This window comes from Benincasa hispida, unplaced genomic scaffold (assembly GCF_009727055.1).
Source record: "Benincasa hispida cultivar B227 unplaced genomic scaffold, ASM972705v1 Contig761, whole genome shotgun sequence".
Classification (NCBI taxonomy): Eukaryota; Viridiplantae; Streptophyta; class Magnoliopsida; order Cucurbitales; family Cucurbitaceae; genus Benincasa; species Benincasa hispida.
In genome coordinates, this window is record NW_024065104.1 from 1 (window position 1) to 13,817 (window position 13,817).

The window sequence follows — 13,817 nt, forward strand, 5'->3', positions numbered from 1 at the left end:
AAGCGACTTAAGTACCACATTGGTCATCCCATTCTAACCAATGTGGGACAAAAGCATCCCATACTACCTTGGTTCCTAACAATACTCCATCCCTAGAAAGCCGACATCCTGGTGGCTACTCCAGCAATATTTCACTCGGCCACACCCGGTCAGAACCCTCCACCGGTTCCACTCCAGAACGTCGACAACCGACTCTGATACCATTGTTAGGTACTTAAGCACCTTGGAGAACCATACCCCAAAAGCTAGCTATTGGGGTGGGAGAGCCAAGCCACTCAAGTACCACATTGGTCATCCCATTCTAACCAATGTGGGACAAAGGCATCCCATACTACCTTGGTTCCTAACATCTTAGTTCGAGATATTAGTAGGATATTAGTAGGGGCATAAGGTAATTAGTTAGGGAGTTAGTGTATTAAGTTATAAATAGAGGGTAAGTGGAATGGAGGGAAGCAAGCAATTGCTAAGTGACCTAGGGCTTGGGTTAGCATACTTAAAAGGGAGGTTCTATGTCCCTTTATACTTGGTTACCTTCTACTTTCATCTTTTATATCTTAATATATTTCAGATCTAATATTGGAATTTTGTCTCGCCCCTCTCTTAATATATGTTTTTGCAATTGGAGGCCTTGTAATGCCCTACATTCAAAAGTGATCCTCCTAATCATAAATATGGTTTTTTTTCTCCTTACAGTGTACTTTGAGTATTTTCGGCCAATCACTTGTTGAATAGTATCTCTCAAGACTTTATTCAAAAATAGTTTTTAAATAAATCTATTTTTTAAAAAAATGCTTTTAATTAATTCAAATAAGGGAAATTTTTTAATTAAAATATAACACTTTTAGTCCTCTAAAATATTTAAAGAACCTATACTAAACCCACTCTCATTGATGTGATAAAACACTTCATTATATGGAATACTTGAGAATTTGTCTTTAAAAAAAACATAACTTTTCATCGAAAGAAATGAAAAGAGATTAATGTTCAAAATACAAAGACAACAAAAACAAGAAAAATAAAGACCGACAATATTGAGGAAAATAATAAAAGCGCTTCAATTCGAACAAAGATTTTAAATAGAATAAGCTGCAAAAAGCTTGGATAAAGAACACTGTGAAGAAGTTTTTATTTATGGAAAACTTGAGAATTAAAAGGCAAAGAACCACTCTGATTACTACTCTGATGTAATTATTTTTAATTACCTTCGTCTTCAGAGGAACGACCTTTCCTTCTATGGAAAAGAATGGAAATTATGACAATTAGAAAGCAAACAGATCCTACACCAACAACAATCCCCACTATTAGACTGGCTCCATTCTTCTTACTACTAGTCCCCTTTATTTGACTGGTTCCATTCTTCTCATTACTTACAGGTTCTGAATCTGCAGAAAATCTATCTAGTTAATTGAAAAGCACAACGTAACAAGCTCTGCAAAATAATAGACACGAGTGGCCATTACCTAGACTTGCAATGATTGCTGAAATTGAAGGACCAAAAGTACCTTCTTCAGGTATGCAGCAAGTACCTTTCCCAGCCCAAAAAAGATGAATTTCCATGTAGTTCTTTGAAACTTGTGCCTTAAATGGCTTTGAAATAGCACGAAAAGACCCACCTGCCTCATTTTGAATACTAAAATCCTTGTGGACAAGGTTCCCCTAGAAACAAAGATCTTAAGCTCAAATAAGATGGAATAATAGATCAAAGCAAAAACAGATAGAAAAAATTATAGTTTCAAATGAGAATCAAATTGTAAAAGAGTTATAAATGTACTCAGTATTGGGTAAGTACTCAATCGTAATTTACATTAGAGAGCCACATTCATATAGACGTACAAGGGAACCTAAACCAAGGAATGTCAATTGCAAGGACAACTATACATAATAACATATATTATTGTTAGGTCACTGATCCAAAAGCTTAAGCATTTTTTTTAAACGGAAACAATAATTTTCATTGTTATAATGAAAAGAGTCTAATGCTAAAAAATACAACATACCAAAAACAACAAAAAGTAAATTGCGAATAATACATAAGTTAAACCAAAGAGATGAAAGCATTCTAATTCAAACAAATGTCCTCAATCTGAATGGAATAATTAGTAAAAGCATTGGATTGATGACGAGGAAAGAAGACGAACAGAGCCCAACCGAACCGGCCAATCTAACGATTTTTCATGAAAAAAAAAACTCTCTAGTTACATTCAAACCAAACCTCATTTTTATATACCATATTTATATTCTATTAATATGACATACAAGTAAAAAAAAAAAAAAAAAAGATATTAGCAAAGAGGTATGCAAACAATCAATGATAGACCTCTATCATCAATAGTTATTGATAGACCTCCATTATGGGTAAATCCTAAGAAGCATGGCACAGGCACACACATGTTGGGGATACGCTCTTTATTATTATTGCTTTTTTAGAATTATATGAATTTAACATAAAATAATAAATGAACTCCACTAAAAAAACATAATATGTCAAGTTAACTAACAACTATGAGAGATGAAACGTTTAGGCTTCTAATCTCAATTTTTTGTGTTTCTATTTTTTTTTATCTTTGGTTAAAAAAAATGGGCTTTCCTTTTATTTCTTTTATCTTAGTTTAACATGTAATTGATTTGAGCTAACTCTTTTAAAAGAAATTCCCAGATGTGTCCAGGAAGTGTCTGAAACGTGTCCATATGTCTAAAATTAATTAAATAAATAAAAATAGGACACAGAGATTTGCGTGTCAGACACATGTCCGGAGCATGTCCAACATGGGCACTCCTCCTAGGATAAATCTATCAATGATAGACTATAGTTAGTGATAGGTACTAATAGAAGTTAGGCTTTTTCCATATGTGAAAAAACTTTTAGATGGTGCTATATTCGCGATATTATTTTGTGTTAAATTTCCATATATAAAATTGTCCTCTTAAAGAAAAAGATTAAGCAATTGCACCAGACTTGAAGATATAACCATATGCATTTAAAGTCCTTTCTAGAACCAGTGTCTTAATAGTGTAGAGTAAGTCTTTTGCTGTAAACCAAATTTGAGATAATTATTTTCTTATTTCCATTGCCAAGCAGTAGGAGAAACCTCATAACATCTATGTAAAATAAACTAATTGGTAAAAAAGAAAAAAGATAACCTGAATATAAATATCAAAGATGCGCCTCCCAAGGCTGCTCCATGTAGATAAATTTGGGAAAGCTAGTTCTGCAAAATGAAGGGTCACAGTGTAGTTCCCGTTTTCAAGGTCTAATCCGTAAAATCTCAATGATGAAGTGGATAATTCTTGTGTCTGAAAAAGTTCCGAGCCATTTGTATTTGCAATATGTATTGTCTTGCCATTGTCTCTGTTATAACTGCTAGAGTTTTTGGTGTCTTTAGGGAAGTATCCAACATCACTAACAGCCCAAGTTTCTGAATCACTAACATAATATGAAGCTGCACCAACAATCTCATTTTCCCTTTCATACTCGCCCACAGAGGCACTCACAAATTTTGGACCTCCACAGTTGATCCCAAAACTAGGTTCTACAATATGTATAAGAAAGGGTATGAGAAATATCCATTGTATATTTTAATTTTATTTTACTGGAGGGTTCTAGTAATTTTGAGTATTAATATCTTTTCATTATATTAATGAAATGTTTTGTTACCTTCTCAAAACAAGAAGATATCCATATACAATATAACCCTATGAAGACGTAGACTACATTGAGTAACTCAAAGAAATGTGGAGAAATACACCCCCTAACTCCTTGTAGTTCGAGAAATACACCCCCTAACTCCTTGCATTACCATAATTATATAAAAGAAAAAACAAGCCTCGATAAGTTTATCCCCTCCCTTGAACAAAAAAGAGAAACATTTTACTCACTTAACTCACGGAGATCAGAATCTTCATTACAAGAAAATTCTCGTTGAAGACAGTTCAGACCCGAATGCAAATGGCTGAAAGCAAAAGAAAAATGTGTTTAGACAAGCAATCCAACAAGACACGTTAAAGGGTTTCTCAACCTAGTTTAAGTGGCAGTTTGTACACATGGAAATTAATGATAGTAGTACATAAACTCATTGAATTACCTGCTTTTCACACTTCCTGACGTGAAGCTGTTGGCAATTAAATTTCTGCAAATCATTCCCGACAAAAATCATACCACTATTCAAGGTTCACAAAAATAGGTTAAGGAATGTACATTTGCATGATTGTGAATAAAAATAAGCAAGAGACTAGTATATAATTTACAACTGTAAGGTTGAATCATCCACCCAGCCAGGAAAGATCCCTGATAAACCATTGTATGATAAGTCTCTACAAGCATCATATGAGGTGTCAGTATATAAGGAAAACGTTAATGGCCATAACAAACGTATACACTAATCAAGTCGATCATTCAACTATGATTTGATCACATTGTTAGACATTAGAATTTTAAAATTGAAACATGTTTCAAACGGACAAACCGATTCTGTGTTTACAGAAATCAACAATTATGAGATGAACTTACATAAAAAGAAGAGAGTCAGACTTCTCTGAAGGTAGTCTACCCGTTAACTTGTTGTTTCCAAGAGACCTGGAAACAAGACCAAGAATACACCAATCAATTTAACAGAAAACATGGACAAATTTACGTATTGATGTTAGAAAGATGGATATTACAAGTATGACAGCTTATTCAATTTGAAAAGCCACTCTGGAATTTCTCCCTTAAACTTGTTAAAACTCAAGTCTCTGCAAGAAAAATTAGACTGACATCAATATACTACCAAAGTAAAAAGCATACAAAGCTAAAGAATAAACTTCAAATTAAAAAATTTTAAATTTAAAAAAAAAAAAAAAAAAAAAAAGAACTATCCAAAGTGTCTAATAAGCTCAGTTGGTTTGCAACCATAACATATCCGACCAAGCTCACTACCAAAAAATACACACTTAAACATCGGCTCGCCAACAATTAAATCTTACAGCAGCCTCAATTCTCCAAACTCTCTAATGTTGGAATGAATTGAATCTGATATTTTATTATTTCTCAAAACTCTGCAAAAAAAGGGAACATTATCATGTTTACAAAATTGCAAGGAAAATTCAACATAAAGAAATTGAGAGCAATCAAACAAAGGTTGCTGTTAACTTACAGGGTATGCAAAGACGTCATATTCCTGATAAATTCTAGGGAGGAGCCCCCATTTGGTATATCACCTATTCTCCTTCATCAATTATATCCATGACATAATTAGCAGTGGATAACCTTTTTCTTGGGTTGTTTTTTATTATTTCATTCATATTAATGAAAGGTGGCTTCTTATTTAAATAAAATACTTGGCTATGAATAAAGCAACAAGTAAACCAAAATTTAGATATTGTTAAACATCCTCACAACTCATTCATAGCTGTCAAATTTGAAAATGTAGACGGTATTGGCCCTGTGAAAGAGTTTCCTTGAAACCTCCTGCAAGACAGCAAGAGCAAGTTGATCATTTAGTTGGATATATGATGAGATTATTGTAAAGGAAAAAATGGTCAAGGGACCTAACAGAGTGATATAAACCCTTTTTGAAACAAAAATCTAAATCTTGAGAATTGAACCCATTTTTCCTGTTTCTTTGTTTCCGTAGAACTCAAAATCTAGTGTGATCAATTGCAGATATTATAGGGCCGTACCCCTTCATTGAACAAAAGAAATTATACGCTCTAGATCTCTAGTTTTTAACTGTTTGGAAAAGGTGGGTGGGAAAGAGAGTATTATTACAAAGTTGTGAGTTTTAACCAACTCCCAATGAATCCAGGTATTTCTCCGGTGAGATCATTGTCTGATGCCCATCTGTCCAGAAGAAAGAAAAAAAGCAATATATCGCAACTACAAACTTTCTTGAAAAATTAGGAAAAAAAACAAAGCCTGACAATTCTCTTACACTGTCCGCAAATTTGTTAGATTTGAAAATGTTGTGGGAATGTCACCTTGAACTCCAGAACTATCAAAGTACCTTTCAGGCAAACATAATCAATAATTCAACATGAATGGTCAATGCAAGTAGACACTAGATGTTCTAACCAAACTTACACATCTTTAATATTTAATATAGTATGAGAGAATGTTCTATAATCATTTTACATCAACTCTATAATTGAAAAAGATAAATTATTATATGTTTTCTTATTTAATTATTAATACATTACTCGTTGGCTTCCCCTATAATATGCTTTTAATGGTTTAGTTTTTTTAATTAATTAAGGTCCCATTTGGTAACCATTTGGTTTTTTTTTTTGTTTTTTAAAATTAAGCCTATACCATTTACATTTCTTACCATGATTAGCATCTTTCTTAAGTACAATGGTTGAATTTTTAGCCAAATTCTCAAAACAAAACAACTGTTTGAAAGCTATTTTTTTTAGTTCTCAAAATTGAACATGGTTTTTTAAACCATTGGTGGAAAGTAGATAACAAAGGAAGAAATTTGGAAGTGGAAGTAGTGTTCATAGGTTTAATTTTCAAAAACAAAATGGTTACCAAATGGGGCCTAAATTATTATGCATAAGTTTTTTAAATAGTAAAAGGACTAAAACCTTAACTAAATGTATTCATTCCGTAGACTTTTACAAAAACTTAAACGTTAAATTTCAAATTTGATTCCTCTAACTTTCAAGTTCGGCCTAATAGGTCACCGAACTTTAAAAACTATTTAATAAGTCATTCAACTTTCAATATTGAGTTTAATAGGTTCTTAAACTTTAAAAAGTATCAAATAACTCCATGAACTTTCTTTTTTGTTTATCTAATACCCTACGTTTTCCAATTTTTTGCCCAACTAATCTCTGACTTGTGAAAAACTTTAAAGTTCCTTTTTAGACACAAAATTGAAATTTCAGGGCTCTATAGAACTTTTTAAAGTCCAACAGCGTATTAACTTTTTAAAGTCCAACAGCTTATTAGAAAAATACAACCCTTACAAATGAGGGACCAAACTTGTAATTTAATAAGAAATAAATAAATTTTTTATATATGGTATCAATCTACCACATACAAATAAGGAAGAAAACTAACAATGTAAACAATAATATAAATATTGTTGAAATAGGGTTTTTAACCTAGGGGCATTTATGTAATTGTGTAAGACCCCTAGGGTTTCCTACTGTCTATTTATACAGTGTGTCCCTGTGTATTTAATGTATCAGTTTTAAAACAAATAAGAAAAGACTTTATATCGTGGTTTTTCTCCCTGCACTAGGGTTTCCACGTAATCTTGTTGTTCTTCTCTTCCCTATTCTTTATTTTTAACAAATATGAACAACTAATGTTTACAATAAATATAAACAAAAATCAACACTCGCTCTCAAGATGGTTTGAAGATATCTTACATAGCTAGTTCGTTAATTAGTTTTTTAATTGACTTTTTAGATCTTTAGTTAGCGTATCTGTCGATTTATTCCTTTTTGTGAAATATTTTATCATTATTCAGTTTATATTATATTAGCCTATTTACATTACATTTATTAGCTAGTTTCCTTTTTGTAATTTCTCTGTATCTTCTTGTATCTTGAACATTTTGTTTGTAAAAGAAACATTTCATTGATAAATGAAATAAGGGGAACAACCCAAACACCTAAAGGTTACAAGAGAGCCTGCCGATTAGTAACTAAAAAAGATAATCTATAGTGTTTGAAATGACGCCTTGTTTTGCACCAAGAAAAAGCAGTACATAAAAAAATCCATAAATCTATCAAAAGTGGAAAAAGAGTCGCGAAAAAGCCGTCCATTTCATTCTCCCCACATAGTCCAAAAGAAAGTGTGCAGCAAAGCCAACCAAATTGTTTTCTTAGTACCACCAAAAGGATAACCCACTATTAAAGAAAGGCACGATGTGGACCAACCAAAGGCCTTCAAAACAATATTCCAAAAGTCAGTAGCAAAAGGTTAATGCATAAATAAATGGGTTGGAGACTCGGCATGTTGACCACATGGGACACCCGAAAGTTGAAATAGACATATAAGGCTATTAGGAACTAAGGTAGTATGGGATGTCTTTGTCCCACATTGGTTAGAATGGGATGACCAATGTGGTACTTAAGTGGCTTGGCTCTCCTACCCCAATAGCTAGCTTTTGGGGTGTAATTCTCCAAGGTGCTTAAGTACCTAACAATGGTATCAGAGTCGGTTGTTGATGTTCCAGGGTGGAAATGGCAGAGGGTTCTAATCGGGTGTGACCGAGTGAAGTATAGCCAAAGTAGCCGTTGAGACGTCGACTTTCTAGGGATGGGGTATTGTTAGGAACTAAGGTAGTATGGGATGTCTTTGTCCCACATTGGTTAGAATGAGACCACAAATGTGGTACTTAAGTGACTAGCTTTTGGGTTGTGGTTCTCCAAGGTGCTTAAGTACTTAACATTAGGATACCACCTAATAAGGAAATACTCAAGAGTACAAGAATAAACTCAAGTACACAAAGATATGGAAATATGTAAAAATAGGTTGAAATACGCTATAATATCATAGAACACATAACAAGATAACCTAGCCTTTCGAGAGGGTTAGTCTCTCCTTTAATTCCCCAAAGGAAATTCCTCACAAAATTCTTTCCCACTTCCTCTCAACCTATTCCCTCTATTTATAACCAAAAGTCCTAATAAACCCACTATCTAATTACTAATATGCCCCTTCTAATACTCATCCTAATATTTACTAATAATCCTACTATTCTCATAACTGGGAGCCTTACAAAGGCATCCGGCACCGTCAACGATCAGCCATATTAATGGCTCCCAGACTAAGCTCCCAAAGATTGTATCTTGAACTTTTAGTAGACAATTTTCTTTTCTCCCAAAATTTACATGGTACCAAAGCAACCCTACCCCACCATTTCCAGCATCATTTAAGACCCGAGGTCGAGTTTCGGGGAAGGAATTGACGTACTTTATTTAAATAAGAGGAACTGATGTAATATATTCTTGAGGATTCTTTAAGTTATCTTGGTGTTTGTTTAAGTTCTTTCAAGGTTCCTTGATATTCTTGTTTTTAAACATGGGTAATTTGTCAGTAACTTTAAAAGTGTTGGTCAGCAGCATATTTACTGCTTGACTTTAGTTTGTAAATATTTTAGCCTATCGTCCTTCCTATATAAACGACTGAGGTTGGCAGAGAAGAGTTGAATGAAAATTTTCTGAAGTTTCCTCATTTGGCTTGCACCACTTACTTAGAGAAACCGACTTCTTAAGAAGAAGTCCGTCAAAATAAAGATGATAATTAAAAGTCTTAACTGAATTCTTTAATATTATTTAATAAAAACCTAATCAGATAAATCCCAATAATCTGAAACAAATGCATGAATCCCAAAATCTGAAACAAGTGATAAAGTAAATTATGAAGCTTACAGTTCCTCTAGCCCAAAAAGATTTCCAAGCTCTGATGGTAAGGTACCAGAGAAATTGTTGGTCCCAAAGGCCCTACAGGTCAAGAAATGACCAAAAACTAAATGAATTCAACAAAACATATGCCACCATGACAAGCTATAATAATGATTTATCCATGGTTCCTCAAGAGGTTCTTTAATGAAGCTTCTATTTGAATACTTTTCATACTGTGGAATTTAATGCATTTAAGAGAAGAAACTGCATTTCAAGCATGTAATGAGTGATAGGTTTTAGTCAACAATTTTATTTATCAACATGAACTACGGAACATTTGAGAGCTTTCCTCTTTCTCCCAATTTCTCCTCGGAGAAATGTTCACAGAATTCATAAGATACCCCTCACTCCCTAACCACACAACATTCTATTTTTCTTTTTTCTTTTTTCCTCTTTTTTTTAAAGGAAAGGAGACTTTTCATTAATGAAATGAAAAGAGACTAATGCTCAAGGTACATAAATCCCAAACGAAGAAAAGAAAAAAAAAATCCACAAAACATTCCATAAAACCAACCAACGGCCCAATCTATCAAACAAGATACGTTGGGCCCCACCTAAACATGGCAAATACCCCTCACTCAGCCACTCTTATTCTTTCCTTTCTTACGTGAATACACCTTATTAATTTGGGGGTCTATCATAATGATGGTTGTAACTTTTCATAAATTTAGTGAAAGGTTGATTTTCTTTTTCAAAAACTAAAAGAGATGGCTTACAAAGTACAGAAACAATGAGAGCTTACAAGAATCTCAGGTTGGCAAGCTGTCCAAGTTCCTTTGGAAGTTTTCCTGATAATTTATTGATTTTAATGCTCCTAACCAAAATTGGGTATAGATTAGAAAAAGAATGGAACATTTTAACACAAAAAATTTGGTTATCTACAGAAGTCAACCAAAAATCAATATTTGGATTGGCTTACAAGGTATGCAATTGCGTTAGATTACCAACAGATGGCGACAGTGTTCCTGACAATAAATTTTTCTCCAAATTCCTGTGAGAAATTTTGAGAATCTCGGTTCACTTTACCGCATATATGTTGCAAGCAAAGTTGCCAGTATAGGTTACATAAACATTCATGCTGCAAAAGGAAATATAAACGAACGAGTAACACCAAGCAAAGCATAAGGAAGAAAACAAACAGATAGGTGAGGGAAGTCAGCATCCATAGCTCGGGTGGGAGTACACCAGCAACATTCAATCCAGAAACCTTCCTGCAAAGTTATATAAACAAAATGAACAGACAATTTGGATAAAAGAACAAATGCAGGACATTAGTCAAAATACACCCAACATCGGTCTTCCTAGACAAATTGTATTCTCTCATTTTTAAAGAGAAGGCAAGGTTCTAACTGTGCAGTCACCAATTTCAAGCAATTCCAAAAGCAGTTTCCACATTTGAAACTAAAGTTAGTTTCAATTCAACCAGCCAACATAGCTCAATTCTAAAGTTAGTTTGTTTTATTCAATAAAAGCTCCATCTCTCACTCAAAAAACAGTCAAACAAAAAAGTTCAAATTCTAAGCTATTCTATGAACAAAAACACCCGAACTTCTCAAAACATGGAAAGTAGGGCATCTGCTGGCTGAATTAATCACTATTAGATACATGGGATTCCATCTCAAAACTAATTGACAATGAGAGGAGTAGTCCATCCATCTTATAACGAGTGTAAACATCCCTTAATTTTTCCATAGTTAGATTCTCAATATGCCCCTCAAAATGGTGCCTCTTTTGGATTCACGATTCTCAATCAATTTCTTTTTTATTAGACCGAATACCTGTTTGGTTTTATGGGCTCTGATAACACATTAGATACATGGGTTAGATCTCAAAATTAATTGGCAATGGGAGGAGTAGCTCATTTATCTTATAAGGAATTCGAGATCCCTTGATTCTTTTAAACAGTTGGATTCTCAACAATCACTATCTGTGCTGTCTACCAAAAGCATTAAAATATAGCAGGATATGGGAAAATAAAATAAAATGCATGAATTGAAGAGAATAAAAGTAGACAAGGGGAAGCATACAGGTGGGTAATCTGGCAAGTAGATCCAGAGCAATCGCATTTAATCAAAGGGCTGTATGTTGAATTCTCGATGTTTCTCTTATCGACAGCGGTCCCAGTGCAGAGGTTGCCGCTGATATTCCAACCCTCCTTTAAAACTACATCTCCCGTCCTGAATATACTTGCATTCCCCGCCGCCGATATATTCCATTGTCTAAATATGGAGTTCAGAGCTTTCGCTGCGTGCACAACATCCCTTTACAAATCAATCATCATATATCAAACCGAAAAAATTAAGTCTATTCTCCACCAAATCAAAATAGCCCGAGATTGTTCCCTAAAATGATTAGGAATGGTCATGTCTCATATTGGTTGTATGTTTTTTTTTCATGAATATTGTAATAGAGTGGAGATAATATCAAAGTAGATACGACAATCGCATTAATACTACGATAAATATCATTCTTAAGGCATCAGAGTGCATTTGGACTTGAGCATAAATTTCATTGATTTGTAAGGAATAAGTCATTAATCATTTATTAAGTTATTTGAATTAAAAAACTCAAATAATACTTTATAACCAAAATACGCCTAACGGAGGGATTTGCTCGAGTGCTTGAACTCGTCTGCGGCTCGACAGTCTAAGTCATTTGTTTCTATAAAAACATCACTGTAGTAAAAGATTAAGTCTATTCTCTATTTAAATTTTTAACTTGTTACACTTATTCATTCTCACACGATCACAGTTGCATACACCAATGTTATCACAAAACTACCATTTTTTTGAAGGTTGGATTCTTTTCCATGTCCAAATCTCAACTTAAAAAGAGAGAGAGAAACATAATAGGTGGCCGTGGTTGCCATTCACATTTCCGTTCCGTTTATTTCCTTTCCTTATTTTTTTTTTTTTCTTTTTTACGTTTTGGTTTTTTTTTTTTTTTTTACAATTTGTTGTTTGAATTTTGTTTATTAATTTCCTCTCTTTCTTTTTTCTTTCAGTTTTGTCTCTAATTTTATTTTTTCGAAGAAGCAAAGAAAAACACCCAACAACAGAGTATATCACAAGACAAAACTAAATTAAACCACTTTTTTCGTAATAATATGCTCGAGAACATTGTAGAAACAGTGGGTGTGAGAGAAAGCAACGACTCCCACATCTCGACCTCTTTCTTTGACCTCCTCAATGAGAAATAAGACTTTTGAAATATCCTCAACTTCTCCATTCAACACTTCCACACAGTCAGATTCAACAATCAAGTTCGAGATATTATAATTGGACAAATACTCAAGACCTTAACATATTGTCATTGCTTCAAGAATCTTTATATCATGACAAGGCAACAATAAATGTATTTAAAACCAACAAGGTGGACACGATCCAGATGATCTCAGAACACCTACCCTAGACTGTCCATCTTGCCATCAATGCTCCAAGTTGCATCAATTTTTGGCTTCCATGTGTTTGCATCAGGGGGACACCATCCAAACAATATCAGAACAACGTCAGTTGCTCAGTCAGATGGAACACTCAATGCCTCAAACAAAGAGTGGGCTATAATACTTAGCCCACTCTACTATATTGAAGTTGGGGCTCAAACAACCCGGATTCAAAACAAAATTACTCTTCCTAATTTTTTTTAGAAACACAATCCTACTCTAACACTTAATCCCTCTTCCCCGCTAGATTATCTCATGTTTTTAAGTTATCCAACTCTCTTTCCTACTGTCCAACATCACCATTCTTCTTGCAACTGTTCTAATATAATCCACTTACTTGTCGGTGTAGTTTTTCTTGTATTTTGAAATATTTTTTGTCAATATAATTCAGGTTTTTTTCCCCCGAAAAATGAAGAAAAATGGAGAAATGAGAGAGAGAGAACCTTGATGAGCATCAGTAATGGGTTGGGAAGAATTTTGAGGGAGTGATGCTACGTGGAGGAGCAGATTAGTGAAGACCAAAACCGACACCAACGCCACCATGGATAATAATTTTAATTAATGTATGTCTTCACACACACCTTCAACACTCCTTAATGATCGATCCCTAACAACTGCCAATTCAACTTCTTCGTCAACACTAAACTGGAAAAATATCCATAAAGTCACCTATTTTACTTTTCCACACACACCACACCTTTCATAATCTCGTCCACCCAATTAAACTCCCAAATAATTTATTAATTATTTATTTTGTAGATTCTACGTTAAATATTATGATATAATTTATTTTTTAATTTTTCCTGAAATATAATATCTATTGAAATCGACATTTTATCGATATTTCCATTGAATTTTTCATAAAATCAAGACCTCGATATTTTCATTGAAATCAACATTTCAAACTTTGCTCCCGACATGTCAATTTCTTTTCTACAATATTTGAGATTGGGGGATTGAAACTCTAACTTCGGAGATA

At 33.6% G+C, this 13,817-nt stretch overlaps 1 protein-coding gene across 6 annotated transcripts; it reads right to left on the bottom strand.

Moving 5' to 3' along the window:
- Positions 1-1,175: 1,175 nt before the first annotated feature.
- LOC120070025 (probable LRR receptor-like serine/threonine-protein kinase At1g56140) lies at positions 1,176-13,534 on the bottom strand. 6 transcript variants are annotated; one of them, XM_039021880.1, is made up of 20 exons: positions 13,282-13,391; positions 12,803-12,852; positions 11,424-11,640; positions 10,536-10,607; positions 10,316-10,387; positions 10,139-10,210; positions 9,364-9,435; positions 5,910-5,981; positions 5,747-5,818; positions 5,375-5,446; positions 5,133-5,204; positions 4,963-5,034; positions 4,660-4,731; positions 4,508-4,573; positions 4,246-4,311; positions 4,083-4,127; positions 3,877-3,950; positions 3,142-3,530; positions 1,461-1,656; positions 1,177-1,382 (listed from the first exon to the last, which is right to left on the bottom strand). In XM_039021880.1, the coding sequence occupies exons 4-20, from the start codon at positions 10,556-10,558 to the stop codon at positions 1,195-1,197; spliced, it is 1,695 nt and encodes a 564-aa protein (XP_038877808.1). In that variant the 5' UTR covers positions 10,559-10,607; positions 11,424-11,640; positions 12,803-12,852; positions 13,282-13,391; the 3' UTR covers positions 1,177-1,194. The 6 variants fall into 6 exon arrangements, with proteins under 6 accessions (XP_038877807.1, XP_038877808.1, XP_038877804.1 ...); XM_039021879.1 differs by lacking the exon at positions 12,803-12,852 and having other exon boundaries at positions 1,176-1,382; positions 3,142-3,209; positions 13,282-13,532; XM_039021876.1 differs by lacking the exon at positions 12,803-12,852 and having other exon boundaries at positions 13,282-13,530.
- Between the last annotated feature and the right edge of the window lie 283 nt (positions 13,535-13,817).

Bases quoted from the DNA above. Each gene is read 5' to 3' on its own strand.
- LOC120070025 (XM_039021876.1), bottom strand. From the start codon at position 13,381: ATGGTGGCGTTGGTGTCGGTTTTGGTCTTCACTAATCTGCTCCTCCAC. The intron at 5,819-5,909 runs GTAAGAGAATTG...TCTTCTGGACAG, and splicing joins CTAACAAATTTGCGGACAGT to ATGGGCATCAGACAATGATC. The intron at 5,447-5,746 runs GTAATAATACTC...GCTGTCTTGCAG, and splicing joins TGGTTAAAACTCACAACTTT to GAGGTTTCAAGGAAACTCTT.